We start from the raw sequence: 18719 nt of genomic DNA on the forward strand, positions 1-18719 counted from the left end.
AACAAGACATCCATTTCTGTGCTTAGGCATTGAACTAGGAGTGTGCTCTCCCAAAGGAGGGTTCTGTCCATCAGGATGGTACTTTGGGGAACAAAGTAGTCAGGGATATTGATTCCTCTTTGAGACGTGCTGCTGTTTGCTTTTAGGTCTGGGTGCTCAGGGGCCCTCAGTGATAGAAGAGTCCCCTTCTTTCCTTCCCTCGCCTCCCTAAAGCCCCCAAAAGTCAGGCAGCAGCTGGAAGAGTTAAGTTGTCATCTTCTGTTAGACCATGCTTTGATTTGTTTTTTCAAAGCACACTTGTTCTTTGGTTCTGCAAAGCAGGCCTGCTCCCTCTCCTTTTAGCTTGTCCTCATTTCTTGAGGGCTGACTCCAGTATTCCAAAATAATGCTTGTGAAATTTAAGAAATGTGAACATAATGTAGGGATGGGAGTCTTCTACATTACCTTGGGCCAATAGGGGTCAGCTGGCTGAGAGGGTTAGTGAGTGCCTCTGTGTCTTGAGGTCTCACTGAATCTTCTGAAGCTGTGTGGTGTCTTTGGTGCTGCTAACCCCTGGCTCTATTTGACCAACAGTCTGAGCAGTGAGCAAAGCAATACCATACCCATTTCTATGTTCTGTTCCTTCCTCTGCTCCTCCTCTGGAGAAGCAATAATTCCATGGAGGATGGCAAAGTAGCACTTTACAAATGGCTCTGTGGCATTCATCCTAGGAGCCACCAGCTCTTGCACCAGCTCCCTTACTGCTTTTATTTTCAGTTGCTTCCCAACTCGGCAGGGCTTCCTTTAAGGATGAGCCCAGTTAGCAAGAATTATGTCTGTGCAGCAGACACCCCTCTAAGGGTATGTGTTCTACAACCCCTAGTAAAATGTGAGACAAAAACCCAAAAATAATTGGTTCTAAACCTGTGCCAGCCTACTCCCTCTCTGCCTCCCTAATCAGAGCTCAAGCCAAACTCTTCTATCCTCTTTCCCTCTTGTATTAATCCTTTGCCAATCCTCAGGGACCACTCCCCCGACACCCCCATTCTTGGGTGAGGATGTTGAACAGAGCCCATTTTCACATGCTGCAGGTGGGGGTGTACTAACATGTTTGCTCTTGGTTGATGGACAAAGTACAGAGGCCAGGGAGTGAAAATAGTTAACAGTGTAAAAAGGGGAAGAGCTAGGTGCCTGTGTCATAGTCACTTATGTGTGAAGGTTAGGGGTAATGGCATCTCCTCACTTAAGGTTCTCAAACAATTTGGATGACATCTCTCTTTTCAGAGTCCAGATGTTTTACAGGTGAGCTCTGATGTGGAAAAAATGGGAGGTGTAGGAAAGGAGTGGGATTTTGTGTGTTTGCATGAATGTGTGTAGCTTCAGGCCTTGGGAGTTGGCAAGAGGGAGGGAAGGAAGAAGAGCAAAACATTTGGAAGGTCTTTTACTGGGGGATCCTGCTCTGAATCTCCTTAATCCTCCACTGTGAATTGGGGGTGGGTGGGTGCTGGGGAATAAATCTTGTATGAGAACAATCTGATATTGAATGGTGTCCTTCCTTGATAGGTCTACTCTTGCCAGTCTGAGTTTTGATTAATTTGAGATGACAGCCTCCAAAGAGGAAGCCCAGGTGTGAGGAACCCACCCACCCATCCTTATTTTTCCTTTGTGATGGCCAGAACTATCACCACAGAACAAGGCCACTTCCTCTCCTGGTAGAGGGCCCAGACATGAGTATAACTGGCTTCTTGGCTGGTATTCAATCAGCAGTTCCATTATTTCTAATACTTAATTTTTGTCCCCTAAACATACAGAGATAAGCACACGTTTTAAATAAAAGCTAATAAGGTTTTGGGTAGCTGAAGACTTTGAAAAGTAGTATCGTGTGCCTTTAGAATCCTGGAGCTGCAAGGACAGCTGTTCTTTGGGCTTCGACTGACCTCAGAAACTAGAAAGACTTATTTCAGGCTGTCGTGGTTGGGAGTGGAAAGCACCTACCAGGTGTTGCTGTGAGACAGCCTGGGCTAACACTTTTCTACAAGCTTTGTGGCTTAAGACTACCCCACCTGGGCCCCCAACCCTGCCTTTCCTCGGTGCTCAAACCATAGCAGGTGTAGAGCGCCCCCTGTGTGCGAAGCTCGGTAACGGGCAAATAAAGCTAGTGTGGTATTCAGAACCGTCCTCCAAGTACCTATTGGTCTCGTTGTACAAGGGCTAAGACTGCCGAAAGGGCACTGGACCGTGGGATCGGGACATGTTCTTGAAGGCAATTAGCCCTGTGTGTGACCTTGAGCTAGCTCCTTGCCAAGGGCGGGGAGTTCATCCCTGGAAATCCTTCCCGTTTCAACTCTGGGAACAGGAAGATCTCCAGGTCGCAAGTGCTCAGGGGCGGCTAGAATTGGGTCTTAAAACTTGAAGGCGTTGCTTATTACAGCCTTCGTTCCGGGGTCGGGGACGCCTGTCGCAGCCTCCACACACGCCCGGGTCATGGAAGGGTCAAGCCTTGGTGCGCAAGCTCGGGGCTAAACTGAACTACGGTGTCCCGGCAGGGCCGTGGAGTTCCGCGGGAAGCCTTCCCTTTCAGCCAATCACTGCTTGAGCCCCACCCCCACTCCCGTTGCCGGAAGGAGCAGTTGCCCCCAGCAACCACGACATCCGCATTCTGAATTTGGCGGCGGGAAAGGCCATGAGTAAAGGCCGGGCGGAAGCTGCGGCGGGAGGTAACGGAGGCGCGGGCGCGATTCTGGAGGGGAGCGGGAGAGACCGACATAGTGACACCGTTTCGTCTCTCTCCGCAGCCCCCGGCATCCTCCTGAAGTACCTGCAGGAACAGAATCGGCCCTATAGCGCCCAGGACGTATTCGGGAACCTGCAGAGGGAACACGGTCTGGGCAAGGCGGTGAGGACCTTTGAGGATTCCCTCCCCGCGGTACCCCTATAATCAAGCTGGGCTCCTGACCCCCCCGGGCCTTCCGCCCTTTTCCATCAGTGCCCGAAATCTCTTCCCTGCCCTCCCCTCCCTTCTGCCAGGCGGTGGTGAAGGCGCTGGACCATCTGGCCCAACAAGGCAAGATCAAAGAGAAAATGTACGGCAAGCAGAAGATCTATTTTGCGGATCAGGTGAGGAGAGCCTGCGCACATTATCACCTATGTCAGAACCCAACACTGAATCACCTAGTATCAACTCTTTGGCACCCCACAAAACTAACCTATCTTGGGCCATTAAAAGGGTCTCGACATCCTTAAATCAAGGTGCATACTCCTTTTCAATATCTAAACTTCCTGAGGTCTCCAGAGTTGAAATGTGATGGATGACAGAAGATCCTGAATTGTTGCTACCAAAACTATTTCTGCTTGGAAGCTTATTTCATGTCACCTAGACTAGCATCACTCTGCCAGATGAATTTGTTTCCCCAAATTGGATTTGTATTCTCCAGCCTAGACTTCCACCTAGATGTCTCTGACTTAAGTATCAGAATCAGTATTGCAAAAGAATGCCTCCCTAACTGGCTCCTCTCTAGCATTCTTCCCCACTTAATGGAATCACTTTTCACCCAAACCAGAGACTTGAGAATAATTCCTGAATTTTTCCATCTTGTGTCTGGTCAGTCAAGTAGAGCTGAATTTTTCCTCCTTGAATCCACTCCTTTCCATCTGCTATCACTGCTCTAGTCCAAGCCCTGTTGTCTACTGATGTACCCCTAACAGATCTCACCTCCTTGAACATGAACACTGCAGTCAGAATGATCTATCTAAATGCAAATCTGGTCAATCACTGTCTGCTACTTAAAACTCTTCAGTGGTTTTTGAGTACTCCATAGAACAGGTAAAAGGCACCTGGAGGCTTGCTGCAGCAGCCTCTGGCTTCACCGGCCCTTATTCTCCACCCATCAATACTAGACAGTTCAGATAGGTTTTATTCTTCTGGCCTTTGCTTGTCTTCCTCCTGCCTCTACTCAGTTCACTCTTATTCAGTCTTTTGAGATTTTACTCAGTCTTCACCTTCTTCAGAAACCTCTGAATGCTGTGAGCCAACTCCTCCTTTTCGAGGGTCTTACGTCTTTTGAGTCATGCTGTATTATGATTTTCTTTTTACTTGTCCTCCTCACTGAAGCTCCTCTGGGCAGACCCCTTTTTTCATTCATCTTTGTTGACTCGGTACTCCACATTATCTAACATCTAGAAGACATTACTCGTTTAACTGAACTAAAGTACCTTCAAGGCTAATTTTCCTGTAACAGATTACTACCCTATTGAGAATTCCCTAAAGAAGGGGTTGGAAAACTTCTGCAAAGGGCCTCACAGTATTTTCAGACTTTGCAGACCTTATGGTCTTTTTTCAAAAACATGCAGAATTTAGTTTGTGCTGTTTGCAGGTCCCTGCTGTAAACATTTCCCTTGCTTACTGATAAAGTCTAAACTGCCCAAGCTGGCATTCCCATCCTTTCTAAACTGCTTCCTATCCCCAGGTGTTGTGAATCTCACTGATCTGCAATAGTTGTTTTTGTTTTTTGTGGTGCTGAGGATTCAACACAGGGCCTCACTCTGCTGGGCAAGTGCTCCACCAACTGAGCTACACCCCCAACCCCCAGTAGTCCTTTCTAGCAGCCTCTCATGAGAAGGGCTCCTTAGACTTCCACTAGAGCCCATTATCTAAATCCTCTTCACTTGTAAGATTCTTTGGGTTTCCCCCCAACTCTCCCTACTCCCCTAGGCAAGAATGGAACCCAGGGCCTTGTGGTGCTAGGGAAGCACTTTGCCACTGGGCTATATCCCCAACCCCATTCGAGTCTTCCTATTGCTGATACTCATGAGCTAGGTGTCCCCACCTTGGTAAGAATGTTTCTTTACTCCTTTAGCCCAGTGAAGCTCTTGAGGTTAGGCACTAGGTTTCAACTTTATACTTTTTCATTGGAACCAGTATTCAAGGGAATGATTTCTTATTGCCTTCCCAGATGTTTGTTCCCTTTTGTGCCTCATATTAATTCACTTGTACTTTTCATACTGTCCCTGGCAGAACCAGTTTGACATGGTGAGTGACGCTGATCTCCACGGCCTGGATGCCAAAATTGTGGCCCTCACTGCCAAGGTGCAGAGCTTGCAGCAGAGTTGCCGCCACATGGAGGCTGGTAGGACTGGGGAGCCCTTGCAAGGTGCCCATAGGGTCAGGTTCAGTGTGGAGGTCAGGAACTGCTAAGTTCATTGACTACAGTGTGTCATTGCAGAGAAGACCTCTTTGCTGGGCTGCCTCAGGTATTACATTAAAAGAAATGTAGAATAACTAATGGCTTTTCTGTACAAATGGGCAAGACATGCATTTGCTTTCTCTGCCATGAACTTCAGCACACTGCCCTCGTGTTTTTCCTCTATTCCTGCTTTAACTGGCTACACATTAGTCTGCTCAACCTCATAGCCCACCACTACTTGTAGATTGAAGAGCAAAGAAAAATAGAATGAACTGGTAATTCCGCAAGCGTTATTTTCCTGAGCTTTTCCAGAATGTGGGGTCCTATTCTGGATATATATCAGAACAAGATAGAATTCAAATTCCTACCTCAAGGAGTATCCACTGATGGGGAAAGACAGAATCTCTCTCTCAGGGGTGGCAAATGACCCCAGGTGGATATGGTTTTCAGAGCTGAAGGAGTTAACTAGTGCCCTTACCACTTCGGAGATGCAGAGAGAGATCCAGGAATTAAAACAGGAATGTGCTGGCTACCTAGAGAAATTGAAGAACATCAAAGCAGCCACCAACCATGTGACTCCAGAGGAGAAGGAGCAGGTGAGCTGGGCGAAAGGCTAGAGTTGCCTGTGCAAGAGTGAAGATGAGAGTTGATCCTCAGTAGGCAACTGTGAGCCTGAGGGATTTAGAGAGACCTGTTTTTCCTTCTAGGTATACAGAGAGAGGCAGAAATTCTGTAAAGAGTGGAGAACGCGGAAGAGGATGGTACGTGAGTGGGAGCTCCAAGGGAGGCTCTGGAGTGCTTTTAAAATGGCAGCCAGAAAAACTGCTGCCCAATGTCAAGATCTGACAGGTAGTACCCAGTGTTGCCCATCTAAAAAGGGGTGGTTTTTCTGGGCACAGTGGCACACACCTGTAATCCCAGTGGCTCAGGAGGTTGAGGCGAGTTCAAAGCCAGCTTCAGCAAAAACGAGGTGCTTAAGCAACTCAGTGAGCCCTGTCTCTAAATAAAATACAGAATAGGGCTGGGAATGTGGCTTAGTGGTTGAGTGCCCCTGGGTTCAATCCTGGGTAATACCTCCCCCCAAAAAATAAAAAGGAGTGATTTTGTTTCATCAGGCAACAGAGCTATCTGATGCAATCCTTGAAGGCTACCCCAAGAGCAAGAAGCAGTTCTATGTAAGTGGACTTCTCTCCCTTCCTCCCCTGGGGCCTTCACCCAGGGGTGTCTCATTCACTTGTGTCTCTGCCCTACAGGAGGAAGTTGGGATAGAAACAGATGAAGACTATAAAGTCACACTCCCAGATCCCTGAGGGACCCTCTGTGAAAACTGGGGGAGGGAACACAGAGCTGCCCAGGACTGGCCACCTTGTTTAGAATGGCTTTTTGTTGTTGTTCCTGCTGCTCTTCACTTTGAAGCAGAGCAGTGAGGAGAGAGGCACTAGCCCCGAGTATTGGGTAGAAGGAGGGACGATTTGTGGCCAGGAAAGGATGGTCACACCCATTTCATTTTCCACATTACAACAGCTCGAGCTTAACATGCACTTAGAACGAAGCTAAAAGAAAGCATTTTACAGTATTTATTGGGATATAATTTGATATAAAAATATTTAATTTCTTCTGGATATTCAGACCTCCCAGATATCAAATCTGAAAAAAGCAGCAGGGAGCCTGGGAGACAAGATAGAGACAGGCTGCTATACCTCAGTATTTGAGGAGCCTGACACATTATCCAGGACTTTCATCCCAGGATACATTTTGATTATTTCCTGTACCCTTTCATCCCACTCCTTAAGTCCTGGGAGAAGTGCAGACAGACTGGGCAGAAAGGCTGAGGTGGTTTTGAGACCCAGATAATTTTCCAAAAATTGTAACTTTAGCAAAATTGCATTGTTGATGTTTAGAAAAATAAAGATTTTCAAATATGTAGTGCTGTGTCTCACCTGCCTTTGCTGTGCCAGCACTATTGGGGAACAGAGGGCAGGACTGGATAGGAAGGAGGTGATGGAACATAAGGCAAAGGTAGGAACCAGGTAGTCCTACCTTCAGCTGGCCAGAAAGCCTGTCTCACTCTGGACTAACAAGGCAGCCCTAGTCTAGGCTTTTCAACCTTCATGGCTGTGGGACTATTTCCTCTCACTCCTTTTTTCCCATCCCACTACTTCCAAGATGTCCAAACTCGAGTCACCTGTTGCCCAAGAAACCAAAACAGGCAGTTTCCATATACACACATCATGAACAGAAATCTGAGGCTTAGAGAAAGAGCTGAGAGGACAGGAGCTCTTTGGGGTACCCAGAACAGACTCCTATCCTGAGGACTTATGGGTGGGGGGGGGACTGGGTAGGTTTGACTTTATAAAGGTCAGTATAATAAATTAATCAGAAGCTTTCACAAAACAAACACCCCAGCTCCACTAAAGATGAAGTGGAGCTGAAAAGACCAAACACCATGTAGGAACCAGCTGACCAGTGTGAGGTGTCACAGTCCAATCTCAGGCCCAGCAGTTCCATGGCCAAACAGGACTCAAAAACCTCTTGCTGGCCATTCTGCAGACTTCCAAGAGCCATCAGTAAAGTTGATTTTTCAGTTGATGCAGGACGCCAATCACGATCTCCCGCAGGGTCTGGTGGGGTCAGTAGAAGACAAAGCTCAGAAAGGCACAGAGCCATCTTTTGACCTGCTCTTTAAGAAAAGTGCATCAAGGGCTGGGGTTGTGGCTTAGTGACAAGAGTACTTGCCTAGCATGTGTGAGGCACTGGGTTCGATCCTCAGCACCACATAAAAAATTTAAAAAGTACTGTATCCATCTACAACTTAAAAAAAAAAAAGTGCATCAAAAGGGTAGGAGTATAGCTCAATGACAGAGCACTTGCCTAGGGGGTTCCATCCCCAGCATGGCAAAAAACATCAAAACTGCATGGAGAGCTGGGGATATAGCTCAGTGCTAGAGTGCTAGCCTTGTAAGCACAGGGCTCTGGGTTTAATCCCCAGCACTAAAAACAAAACAAAACAAAACAAAAAAAACTGCATGAAGAGACAGACATATGATAAAGCAAATACAATTATAATGTTGGGAAACATGATTACATGATTCTCAGATACAAGTTCAAGCCTGAGAAAAACACCCAGACTTCAGAAGACCATTAGTACCATCTCTCTCTTAAACAATAAAAAGCTCTTAGGGCAACTATTTTAGTGGGCCTGGGAGTGAGGGCCTGAAATCTGCATATTTCCAAAAAATGCAAGTAACTGCTGCAGGTGATCACAGGGCTTCCACACAAGGCAGCCAACGAGTGGCAAATGAGGCAGCAATAGCGTAACATGGGTTAAACAAAAGCCACAAGAGGGCCCTGGCACTGAGCGCTCACACCATACTTGCCAAATGAGACCTTAACGTGAAAACGTCAGCTGGAAGCATGGAAGAACGAAACAGAATACTGGAAGTTGAAGATACACTCTCAAGACACTGAGGCTATCCTACTTTTCTGAACAAAAAGTGGCTTTGTTCACTATACCTACGGGTAGCTGGAGAACCCCAGCTCATTTCTGCCCCATACCTGAGGCTTACAGTGCTCCTCAATCCAGCTGAAAACACAGGCTGACAGCTCTTGGAAACTGGCCACAGAGATGGAGGCATTGAAGGACTCAAACAGGGAGTCCATGACACCTTGAAACACGTTGAACTTGACCTCGTCAGACACCTGGTCCTCCCCCTCGTGGGGGTTGTCCTGATGTGCCTTCACAATCTGCTCATAGTTCCTGAAAGGAAGTAGGCATAGATGAGGTGCTACAGCAGCTCTGCCAGTCTAGGAAAAATGAGGTTACCCTCTGCGCCTGGCCACCCCGCATCCCTTCCTGGGAGCTTTGGGGATGTACTCAGTATCACCTATATACTACTTCTAGGTTAGAAATGGTGAGAATTGGGGGGCTGGGGAGATAGCTCAGTTGGTAGAGTGCTTTCCTTGCAAGCACTAAGGCCCTAGGTTTGATCCCCAGCACCGCAAAAAAAAACAAAACAAAACAAAACAAAAACAAGGAAATGGTGAGTATCCAGCTGTCCTTCACTAATCTGACAGCCATTTTCTGAGTGTCACACATAAGGTGCTGTCTGGGACAGAGTCCTGCTTCACAGTGGCTGGCTCAGGGAGTGAGAATATTATCTATATGTATTACCTGGTGTAGCCTTTGGACAAGGCAAAGGTGTGCACTGAAGTCAGCCTCAGTCCCCTCAGAAGCTAATTTCCCCAGTTCAGCGCCCCTCTTACACTTTCATTATCTTTAGGGCTGTGACATCCTTGCGTAGTGTAGACACCTCCTCTTCCTGCTTTTTCTTCTCCTTATGCAAAAACTGGATGTAGTCGATGGCTGGGGTGGGAGCAGAGGAAGTCTCAACCAAGAGGAGAAAGCTGATTTTGTTTCCCCTTCCTCCACACCCCAACTATCCCATTACTGCCCCACACCAGGGCCAGGCCAAGAGTGGGTATGTGGTGCTGGCCTCTTTACAGCCCCGTTGGCTCCACCCCTCAATGCTCTCCCTGTCCATACTCTTCTGTAGAACGATGGCTTTGCTGAGCTTTTGGGAGCCAATGGAGAAATCCTGCTGCTGGCAGGTGGGGACGATGGTCTGAAGATCATCATAGCCTCTCTGTGGAAACAGGAGGAGAAACAGGATCCTTAACCCCGAGGGATTAAATTAAGATGGCACAAAGCTTCCATGACACCAGTACCATTCTAACAACTCGAAGGTGGGGGACTGGAAAAAAGATGTTCATGCTCAGGGACTAGATCAGCTGCCCTTAAGGCTGTGTGGAGTTGTCTGAGGAGGTCAGGGCAGAGTAAATCTAAAATACACAGAGCCATCCCTTGCAGGCTAAGGCACAGGCCTCCCCAATCACCTTGATGGCGTCCCTCCTCTTCTGCTCCGACTGGGTGTGTGCTCGCCGCCGGCGGTCTTTGTAGGATTCCTTGTAGGACTCCTGGTGGTAATCACTGTCCTCATCATCTAAGCTCAGAGTTGGGGGCAGGGAGAGGTCACCTTAGGGCTCAGTGGGACCCAGCTAACCCACCTTTCCCTGATGGGAAGAAAAACCGGGTGCCCAGAGATAGCAGGTGGGTAAAGACCCTAATATCCTGGATGAGGTGAAAGACACACCCTGTGTCTGACACTCAGGCTCCAGCACCCAATGTGGTCATCTGGAGCTTCCCTGTCTAGGAAAGATACTAAAATGGTGGCATAACTGAATCCCCCCAGGTGGGCAGGAGGGTGTTGCTGCCTACCTGTGTTGGGGACAGAAGAGGCACTGGTGGAACCGATGCTATTAGCTCTGGACACTACACTTCCCTTACGGGTGTTTTCTACAAAAAGCCCTGGAAAAAAGAGGTTCCAATCACTAAGGGCTGGGGTGGAGTGCATTACCAGCCCTCACAGACAGCTGTGGGCACAAGGGTTCCTCAAATGACTTCAACCCAAAAGCCAGCCATCCTGGGTCACCCACTTCCTGCTATACCATGCTGCAAAGCTCCTGTCTCCAGTATCTACACGGCTCCATAGGCCTGCAGTCAAACCCTCTGACTCACAAAAGGACATCTGAACATTATGAGAAGGAGTAACAGCTGTCACTATTTCCACCACTTCCTGGTCCAGAGCAGAGGAATCAGGTGTCACCCTTGGTTGCTTCCTGCTCATTCTCCCCAGTTCCTTTTTCACGTTATCAAGCCAGGATCTTGGCTCAGAGACTGGACTGTGCTCAGGTGTGGCTAGCAAGGCCACAAGAATTCATATAGCTGAAACGGGAGAGTCGTTACAAAGCCCAAGACAGTGGGGGAGGCACTCACCAGGGTCCAGGCTGTTGTCACTGTAGGCGTACTCCACCTGCAGCACCAAGCAAGGGAGAAGCCCATCAGACCACACCGGCACACCGACAAACACGTACCAGCAGCCGAAAGGGTCCCAGAACGCCAAGCTGGGATAGGCAGTGAGAGCGACCCCCTCTGCGTGATCCCTTCCGCCCCGCTCCACCCTCCGGTCCCCAGCCCCTCGTTCCCCCGCGCTCGCGCGCACACGCCTCGTTTATCTCCCCACCTTGGCACCGGCGGGGTGAGAATTGTCTTATTTGTAGCCCCGGGGGCCCGGAGAGCAGGGGAGACGCTGGAGACCCCTAATCTTCCGGACCCCCTATGTGCACGAGCCCACCTGCCCTCCCCTAGCCGGCGCGCGCGCCCACGGGGCTTGCCTTGACCCAGGGGTCCTCGGGAGAGGCGCCCGGCTCCGTCATCTTGGACCTACGGAACCGGAAACAAGCCAGCGGGCGAGCCCTGTGCTGCGAGGAAGAGGCGAGGCGCGTCCACGTGACTGGAATTGGCCAATCCACGACGAAGAGGCAGGGACTAGGCAAGAGTACTGCGCACGCGCCTCTCAAGACTTTAAAACTGGCTGGAGGTGGTTATCCGTGGTATTGGACCTACAACTGGTCGGCGCCCAGGGACCTGCTCCTCGCCCGCCCCTGCCCTTCTGCAGTTTAGGATCTAGAATGGCGGTCACGTGAAGCACCTATTATGAAACAGGATCCCCTCAAAAGGCTTTTGTGAAGGGCTGGGGGTGTATATAGTTAGATGTAGAGCCAGTGCTTCCCATGTGCAGGAGCATAGGTTCCATCCTCAGCTCAGTTTCCAAGAGGGAAAAAATGTCTAAATATTGTTTTAGATCCTGTGCGCATGCGCATTCACCTGCACCTGCAGACTTGGCTACTACATCAGAAACTGGGCAGAGCTCTCCTGCTTCACAGCTTCTGACCCCAACAGGCTGCAAGTTCTGAAGGCAGAGCCACCACCCCAGCACTGATCTTCCAAAACTCAGCCCAGTGGCTGGCAGGGCGCTTGTGGAATTAAATAACCCTTGCAAAAAGTTTGTTAGTTGTTATGCTGCTTTATAGTAAGGAAATGGAAGTACCTAGAAAATCTTTCACTAACTCAAAAGCACCCAGCTAGTAAATGGTAGGAACAAGGATGACTTCAGTCTGGCTAGCTTCAAAGGCCATACACTTAACCACTGCACTCCTGACTTCTGGCTTGGGTCTAGGCTCTGAACTTACGGCATAAGGATCCAAAGATACTTTAGAGGCGCTGGAGCAGGAAGCAGACACCATACAGGCAGCACCTGTAAACATTTACCTTTAATTCTGTTAGAAGTTCCAGTATTTGCCCTGACTCCAGTCAGTGGTGGACATCAGACATTTGTGGGCAAGAATGGGGATGGAACTCTATAGGGCCCTGCTCCCCTATGAGCCACATCCTTACTGTTGGTTAAAAATCAGCATGCTGCATAGGGTTCCTGTGTCTACCAGGCCCAGCTGTGTCCTGCACAGCTTAGCTTGAAGCCCTCTAGGCCTGAGACAGGATGAGACACAAGGTATCCATTCCTCCTCACCACTGGACCTCACCTACTCCAGAGGCCAGTTTGGCCCCACGGAGAACTCATTGTCAGTCACGGGCATGATGAATTTTGGGTATACGCTTCTGCAGGAGATTCCAGGCTTTTTCCACCTTCGGCCAGTCCAGAATATTGGAAGAAAGGACAAGGTCAGGAAAACACACACTGGACATTCCCTTCCCACAACCCTTTTTTTCCCTGGGCACCAACCTGGAGTTGGGTGACATGTGGCTCCCACAAGGTGCTCAGCACCACGTGGCTCTGGTCCACAAGCTGCTGCCCACTCATCTGGCTCTGTAGCCTGCTTTGAGCGGCAGCTTCACTTAGGCCATCCCTCTCCACAATGCGTCGTACAGCCTGGGCACAGACGAGGCATTTGTCAGGAAGGATCCCAGCTCAGCCTGCTGGATCAGAGCAGGATACCATCTGCAGTAGGGATGGGGTAAGGGTGGGGTCCAGATACCTCTGTCTCAGGGATGACAACGGTCCACACCTCATGTACCATGTTCTGCCAGCCGGCTTCAAGCAGCATGGCGGCATCAATCACACACACATCCTTTCCTGTGGGGAGACCCCAGTCACTGCCAGCAGTACCCTAATGCTTGCTATCAGTCACAAAACAAGTCCCAGGGAAAGTGGATAGCTCTGCTGGGGGCAGGGAAGCTCTGAGGAGAGGAAGCTGCTCAACTCTGCCCTTCAGCTGTTCCCATCATCCCTCCCACTCACCCTCAGCCACAGCTCGATCCATCTCCTCTCGGGCCAGCTTTGCAATAACTGGCCACATAATGTCCGTGAGTATCTTCATCTGCTTCTGGGGAGGGGATAGAGGGAGTACGCAGAGGTTACCTTCCCTGAGTGATGGAGCCAGCCCAGGAGGTGGGAGTTGGGAACAAATGAGCAGAAATCCAAATTCTGGATAAGACCACGGAGGTCCATAGGATCTGAAGCTATGAGTCTAGCAGCAGCTAAGGAGCCCCCTGGGGTGTGTGTTTACCTTGTTCCCAAATACCCGACTGCCCAGGACCTTCCTATTGATGATGCCATCTTTGTGGAGAATATCTGGGTGACAGAGAAGTAGAACTGAGCCAAGAGACCAAGTCATCTCCTCACCTCAAGCCACCTATAGCCCTCCCAAGTTGTTACCTGTTCCAAAGGCCTCCACCACAGGTTGGTATGCAGGGCCACTCGGGGCGTAGGCCCGATGGCCCAAGTGGTCACTGTCGATGACAAATGCCCCCAGGCCCTTCAGTCGCTGAGCTATTGAGCTCTTCCCAGAGCCACTGATGCCAGTCAGCCCAAGCACGTAGAGACCCGAAGGGAGCTCTGGCCTCTTCTGGGGTAGATGAGAAGGAACCCCATAGTTACTAAGGCCCTTAGGCTCATGCTTGAGGCTGAACCCCTTAATTTCTACTCTCCAGCATTTCCAGCACATCCAAACACAAGAAGTGAAACAGGAAAGGTAGGCTTACATTTGGAGGCCGAAGCAGCTTTCCCAGCATTCTTTGGCGGAAGTTGGAGGAACTGACTTTCTCTTCTTCGTGTTCCTTGTGGCTTTCATCCTTCACCAGCTGGATCTGGTATAAAGCAAGCTCCTCCAAGTCCTGTGGTAAAGGGGGTAGGATGAAAAAGAGTAAGAGGAGGAAGAATCCAGATCCCCAATCTGCCTCCTTATCCTTTCCTACCTACCCAAGGCAGGGAAGCTGGGAACAAATTTCTCCTTGCTTCTTCCCACCACCCAGACCTGCTCTTCCCTCCTCTGGGGCCATGGTACTTCCAACAGCCCCCCATAAAGGTTTCCCCTCTTCCCATCCACACCCTCTGCCAATTTCCCTCAGCAGTTACATTCTCAAGGCGGAAGCGGTTGGCGGCCATCCCCCCACGATAGGTCTCCTCGCTGACCACCAGGAACTCCAAGGAGGGGTCAAAGCCAGCAGGCCCATAGGGGTCCAGCAGGGGGATGACATCAAAAGTCAGGGAAGGCTTGATGTCCACCAGGAACTCACTCAGATGTTCTACGCGTTCTGCATAAGGCTGGAGCAGCTCAGGAAGCAACTTGCCTGGGGAAGGAGCCCAGAAAAACAGTGAGGTCTTTTTACTGAGAGAGAAGAGTGTCCCTAGGCACTATATCTCCAGAGGAGGGTTACAGGAAGAAAGCATTAAACAGGGGAGGGGCACAAAGGGGAAGAAACAGGCAAGCACCTAGTCCGCAAGGGTGGGCATGAGTCCAGGGAACAAGCCACCAAGAAATTACTCCAGAGAACTAACAGTGCTAGTGGGCATCAGAGTGAGAGAATTCCAAGAGCCACACCATCCTTGAGTCCATTCTTGCTGTCTGTGGCACTACTACCTTACAATTCATATGTCCATTTATTCCCAGTCTCTCAAACTTTACAATTGATCATCTGGAGAACCTTAAAAGTACAGATTCCTTAGTTCCACATTTGGGGGATCTAACTGGTGATTGACCACATGCTAAGAGCGCTTCCTCAGCACCAACTGTGACATTTGGGAAGGGTGAGAACTAATGGATAGTCCTACCCTTCCTTGATCTTGACATTAACGGTGATGGTTGGGGGAGGTAATTTGGGGAGTCCTCCATTACTCTAATGCAAGGCTCTCACTCACTCTTTAACAGATCTTTGTCTGCTACTCCCACCACAAGCTGCTCCTGGGCCAGGATGCATGCAACACTGAGCAACACCTTGTGGGCATTGTGCAAGCGGTCAAACGTGCCACCCACAGCCCCACGGTGGTAGCCACGCACAGGTTGCTTTGGAGACCTAGCCACAGGGGAAGCTGGCCTAATGGTGGAGGATAAGGGAACATCCAAGGGCTCCACGGGCAGCATTCCGGTGCCATAATCCGGGTATAGCAGCACTGAAGACAGTTGTGGACAACAGCTGTAACAGCTGGTGGCATAACGCTCTAGCTGTTGCTTAACGGGATTGTACTGGCTTCCATCCAGGGTTTGGAAGTCAGTCAGCACTACTTCTGGCGGGTGGGCCAAATTCTGGACTGAGCTGGGCAGTGGAGGGAGAAAGGTGCTCTTGGTTTGGATATTGGTCAGTAGAACTCTGACGTCCAGGTGCTTGTGGCAGTTGGCGCCAGCGTAGAGGTGCGCGATGAAATCAAGAACCTCAAACGTGGCTTGCACCGGGCTGGACTGGGGCTGAGCCGGACTCTCCAGGCTCATGCCCGGCTGCAGGTGTACATAGAGTGTGTGATTCACCAGGCGGGCCGCTGAGGTCAGGATAGGAGCCAGGCGAGGGGCCAGGGAGGCCAGTGGCGTCGTCAGCACCAGGAGACCCGACCGGAATACAGCCATGCTGCCTAGGCCTAGGGACAGTCAGGGAGAGGAAACGAGAGTAGCTAAGGGGCCAGTGACTAAGGCTGAGACCTGCACTGGGCCTAGGACCCGGAAGGGGACGTGGAGCAGGGATAGGGCCTGGGCCGATCGCACAATCACATCTCCGAAGTAAACCAAAATCCTGGAAAGAGGGAACTGGAGAGGAACCCCTGCGTCATAGGGCTGGGGATCCAGGAACCGTGGGTCCGCTTAGTAAGCTGCACTGGGTCTTCAAGGAATCGAAGGAGGGGCCTAAACGGGGACGCTGACGTTTAGGTTGCTTCCCTATTCACTGAACCCCCCGGGCTTTGGTTCCACTTACACCCGCCGCTGAGGCTTCCCGAACAGCGGCCCGGAAGTACTGCCTTTGGGGGCTACAACTCCGAGTTACGGAAACGGAGAGAGGCCAAATATCTCAACTTCGGAACTCAAATCTCACTGAATTCTCGTGAGATTTCCCGTAGAGTGGGGCGTGTCCTGTTGATGAGGCGGAGCTGAACGCGGAGGCTGAGATTGTTTAAGCCTTGGCTCCACATCCATCCGAACTGGGCGGAGAAGGGCAGGCAAGCTTGAAAGCCCACTTGGCGGATTCCCTTCAGGTCTGGAGAGGAGAGGTTGGTTTCAGCTAGATTAACCGAGAGGCAGCCGCGAAGCCAGAACTAATACTGGCTTTCCTCCTTAATTCCAGTGACAGAGAAAGGGGTCACAGAGTTGCACTTGCACTAGGATAGGGTTCCCAGAGCCCTCCTGGTGCTTCCACTCCCAGTCCGAGTATTTTCATTTGGGAGGTTACTGGACAGTTTTACCCAAGTCCCTATTTCACACATGAGGTAATTGGGACCCTGAATGTTCCGGGGGTACATAGAGGCCGGTTTTCATGGCTTCTATAGGATGCTCGCGGCACCACGCACCTTACTGCGCCTGCTTGCAGGAGAGAGAAGGAGCTCTGCGTGTGAGCTGAGTAGAGCTGCCAGGGTCTCTGAACAAGAGGGAAGTGGGCAAGGGCATGAGACCTAGTGGTAAAGATGTACCGCGAAGTTAATGAGGGCCGATTAGACTGGAGTTGGTAGTCTCGTCTTGGACTGGAAGCCGGGTTGCTATTAGAAGACTTTTCAGGTAAATTGCCCACGGAGATCTCAAAAGGGAAAGCAGTCGTTCCTCAAGAGTCCAGAAATGTGCTGTGGTTTTGAAAAAGTTCATTTTGATACTTAGGGTTTTCGTGGGTTTCTTTCTTTTTTTTTTTTTTTTTGCGGGGGGTCGGGAGGAAGAGGTGCTTGACATTGAACCCATGGCCTCCCCCATACTCCACCACCAACCTACATCCCCAGTCTCTGTCTGTTGTATTTTTCTTTAAGACTTTTTAACCTTTATTTATTTATTTGTTTTTATGTGTTGCTGAGGATTGAACTCATTGCCTCACCGGTGCTAGGCAAGCACTCTACCACTGAGCTACAACCCCAGCCCTTTCTGTTGTATTCTTAAAGCAGGCCTCTAAAAGTGTATAATATCTCAGCTCCACAAATCTGCCTTTGTAGTCAAGGAGCACACAGTTATAAAGTCACAAAGGCATTAAGGGACCAGGCTGCTTGCAGAAGACATCTTAAGTTGGATTTTAAAGAGAGGACTTGATTTAAAGAAGCAAAAAGCAAAGGCTGTCTGAGAATGTCCCAAAACATCTCAACCATCTCGTCTGGCACACAAAGTTACTTTTTTTCAGCAAATGTGTATTTACACCTCCCATGTACAGGTAGGGTTCTTTAAGCACATGAAATAGAGCAGTGAACAAAAATAACAAAGTCTTCGCCCTCCTGGAATTTAGATTCTTGTGTGTCTTGGGATGGGTAGTGAATTAAACAATAAAAAACATGTAGTCTATCTGCTGGTGATGAGGGCTATGAAGAAAAATAAAGCAGAGAAAGGGGATCACACTGGAGGGAAAGGAATGCTATTTAAGATAGGGTGCTCCAGGGAAATGGCAAACACCTGAAGGAAGAGATAAAATCAGAGATTAGGGAAAAGCAAATCAGACAGAGGAGACAGCAAGTGCAAAGATCCTGAGGCAGGATCCAGGAGGACCAAAGTGGATAGATATGAAGAGTGGTAGAAGATAGGTCAGAAAGAATGTAGGGGTCAGATCACAGAAGGTCTTGTAAACATTGGCTTTTACTGAAATAGGAAGCAACAGAAGACATTTTGAACAGAGACATGATCAGAATTTCATTTAAAAAAGAATTATTCTGACTACACTGAAAATTTTACTGTTGGAGGGCAAGAGCAAAATCAAGAAAATCAGTTGGCAAGAGAGAGATGATAGTATGTGCAATAGGATGATTTCCCAATGTGCTTTGAAGGTTGAAGATAGAAAGCGGAGTTGTATTTGCTGATAGACTGGTTGAAAGGAGGGGAGCTGGGTGTGGTGGCACAGACCTGTAATCCCAGCAGCTCAGAAGGCTGAAGCAGTAGAAATACAAGTTCAAAGCCAGCCTCAGCAATTTAGCCAGATCCTGTCTCAAAAAATAAGGGGAGATAGCTCAGTTGGTAGAGTGCTTGCCTTGCAAGCACAAGATCCTGGGTTCAATCCCCAGAACTGCCAAAAAAAAAATAATAATAAGGGCTGGGGATGTGGCTCAGTGGGTAAGGGCCCACCCCTGGGTTCACTCCCTGGTGTTTAAAAAAAAAAAAAAAAAAAAGATGGGGTTGAAATTAAGTAATAATCCAATGTTTTTGGATTGAGCATTTGGAAAAATGGGAGTTCTCACACACTGGAATAAGGAAGACTGAAGG

General features: G+C 49.4%; 3 protein-coding genes across 5 annotated transcripts; 1 reads left to right on the top strand and 2 right to left on the bottom strand.

Moving 5' to 3' along the window:
* The first annotated feature begins 2 nt into the window (after positions 1–2).
* PSMC3IP (PSMC3 interacting protein) lies at positions 3–6980 on the top strand. 3 transcript variants are annotated; one of them, XM_079132867.1, is made up of 8 exons: positions 3–2696; positions 2775–2875; positions 3007–3096; positions 4994–5105; positions 5613–5758; positions 5870–5923; positions 6278–6337; positions 6416–6980. In XM_079132867.1, the coding sequence occupies exons 1-8, from the start codon at positions 2663–2665 to the stop codon at positions 6470–6472; spliced, it is 654 nt and encodes a 217-aa protein (XP_078988993.1). In that variant the 5' UTR covers positions 3–2662; the 3' UTR covers positions 6473–6980. The 3 variants fall into 3 exon arrangements, 2 of the variants coding, with proteins under 2 accessions (XP_078988993.1, XP_078988992.1); XR_013762710.1 differs by having other exon boundaries at positions 5870–6337; XM_079132866.1 differs by having other exon boundaries at positions 5870–6427.
* Positions 6981–6996: 16 nt separating this feature from the next.
* MLX (MAX dimerization protein MLX) lies at positions 6997–12181 on the bottom strand. Its single transcript, XM_079132868.1, has 8 exons — positions 11394–12181; positions 10996–11032; positions 10438–10527; positions 10056–10162; positions 9706–9805; positions 9426–9525; positions 8718–8919; positions 6997–7783 (listed from the first exon to the last, which is right to left on the bottom strand). The coding sequence occupies exons 1-8, from the start codon at positions 11433–11435 to the stop codon at positions 7727–7729; spliced, it is 735 nt and encodes a 244-aa protein (XP_078988994.1). The 5' UTR covers positions 11436–12181; the 3' UTR covers positions 6997–7726.
* Positions 12182–12314: 133 nt separating this feature from the next.
* Positions 12315–16396, bottom strand: COASY (Coenzyme A synthase). The gene is made up of 10 exons (XM_079132820.1): positions 16258–16396; positions 15215–15925; positions 14432–14646; positions 14059–14190; positions 13733–13922; positions 13584–13648; positions 13316–13400; positions 13053–13150; positions 12800–12946; positions 12315–12702 (listed from the first exon to the last, which is right to left on the bottom strand). Exons 2-10 carry the CDS (start codon positions 15912–15914, stop codon positions 12640–12642), a joined length of 1695 nt encoding a protein of 564 aa, XP_078988946.1. The 5' UTR covers positions 15915–15925; positions 16258–16396; the 3' UTR covers positions 12315–12639.
* Positions 16397–18719: the final 2323 nt, after the last annotated feature.

This window comes from Sciurus vulgaris, assembly GCF_902686455.1.
Source record: "Sciurus vulgaris genome assembly, chromosome: 3".
Classification (NCBI taxonomy): domain Eukaryota; kingdom Metazoa; phylum Chordata; class Mammalia; order Rodentia; family Sciuridae; genus Sciurus; species Sciurus vulgaris.

What these genes read in the sequence shown, in the direction of transcription:
- PSMC3IP (XM_079132866.1), top strand. Translation starts at nt 2,663, where the DNA reads ATGAGTAAAGGCCGGGCGGAAGCTGCGGCGGGAG. An exon ending in GGCGGAAGCTGCGGCGGGAG is followed by an intron (nt 2,697 to 2,774) that starts GTAACGGAGGCG and finishes CTCTCTCCGCAG; the next exon opens with CCCCCGGCATCCTCCTGAAG. An exon ending in AACACGGTCTGGGCAAGGCG is followed by an intron (nt 2,876 to 3,006) that starts GTGAGGACCTTT and finishes CCCTTCTGCCAG; the next exon opens with GCGGTGGTGAAGGCGCTGGA.
- MLX (XM_079132868.1), bottom strand. Translation starts at nt 11,435, where the DNA reads ATGACGGAGCCGGGCGCCTCTCCCGAGGACCCCTGGGTCAAG. An exon ending in CTCTTCTGTCCCCAACACAG is followed by an intron (nt 10,163 to 10,437) that starts GTAGGCAGCAAC and finishes CTCTGAGCTTAG; the next exon opens with ATGATGAGGACAGTGATTAC. An exon ending in AGAGGAGGGACGCCATCAAG is followed by an intron (nt 9,806 to 10,055) that starts GTGATTGGGGAG and finishes CTGTTTCCACAG; the next exon opens with AGAGGCTATGATGATCTTCA.
- COASY (XM_079132820.1), bottom strand. Translation starts at nt 15,914, where the DNA reads ATGGCTGTATTCCGGTCGGGTCTCCTGGTGCTGACGACGCCACTGGCC. An exon ending in AGCTGCTTCGGCCTCCAAAT is followed by an intron (nt 13,923 to 14,058) that starts GTAAGCCTACCT and finishes CATCTACCCCAG; the next exon opens with AAGAGGCCAGAGCTCCCTTC. An exon ending in TTGTCATCCCTGAGACAGAG is followed by an intron (nt 12,947 to 13,052) that starts GTATCTGGACCC and finishes GTCTGTGCCCAG; the next exon opens with GCTGTACGACGCATTGTGGA.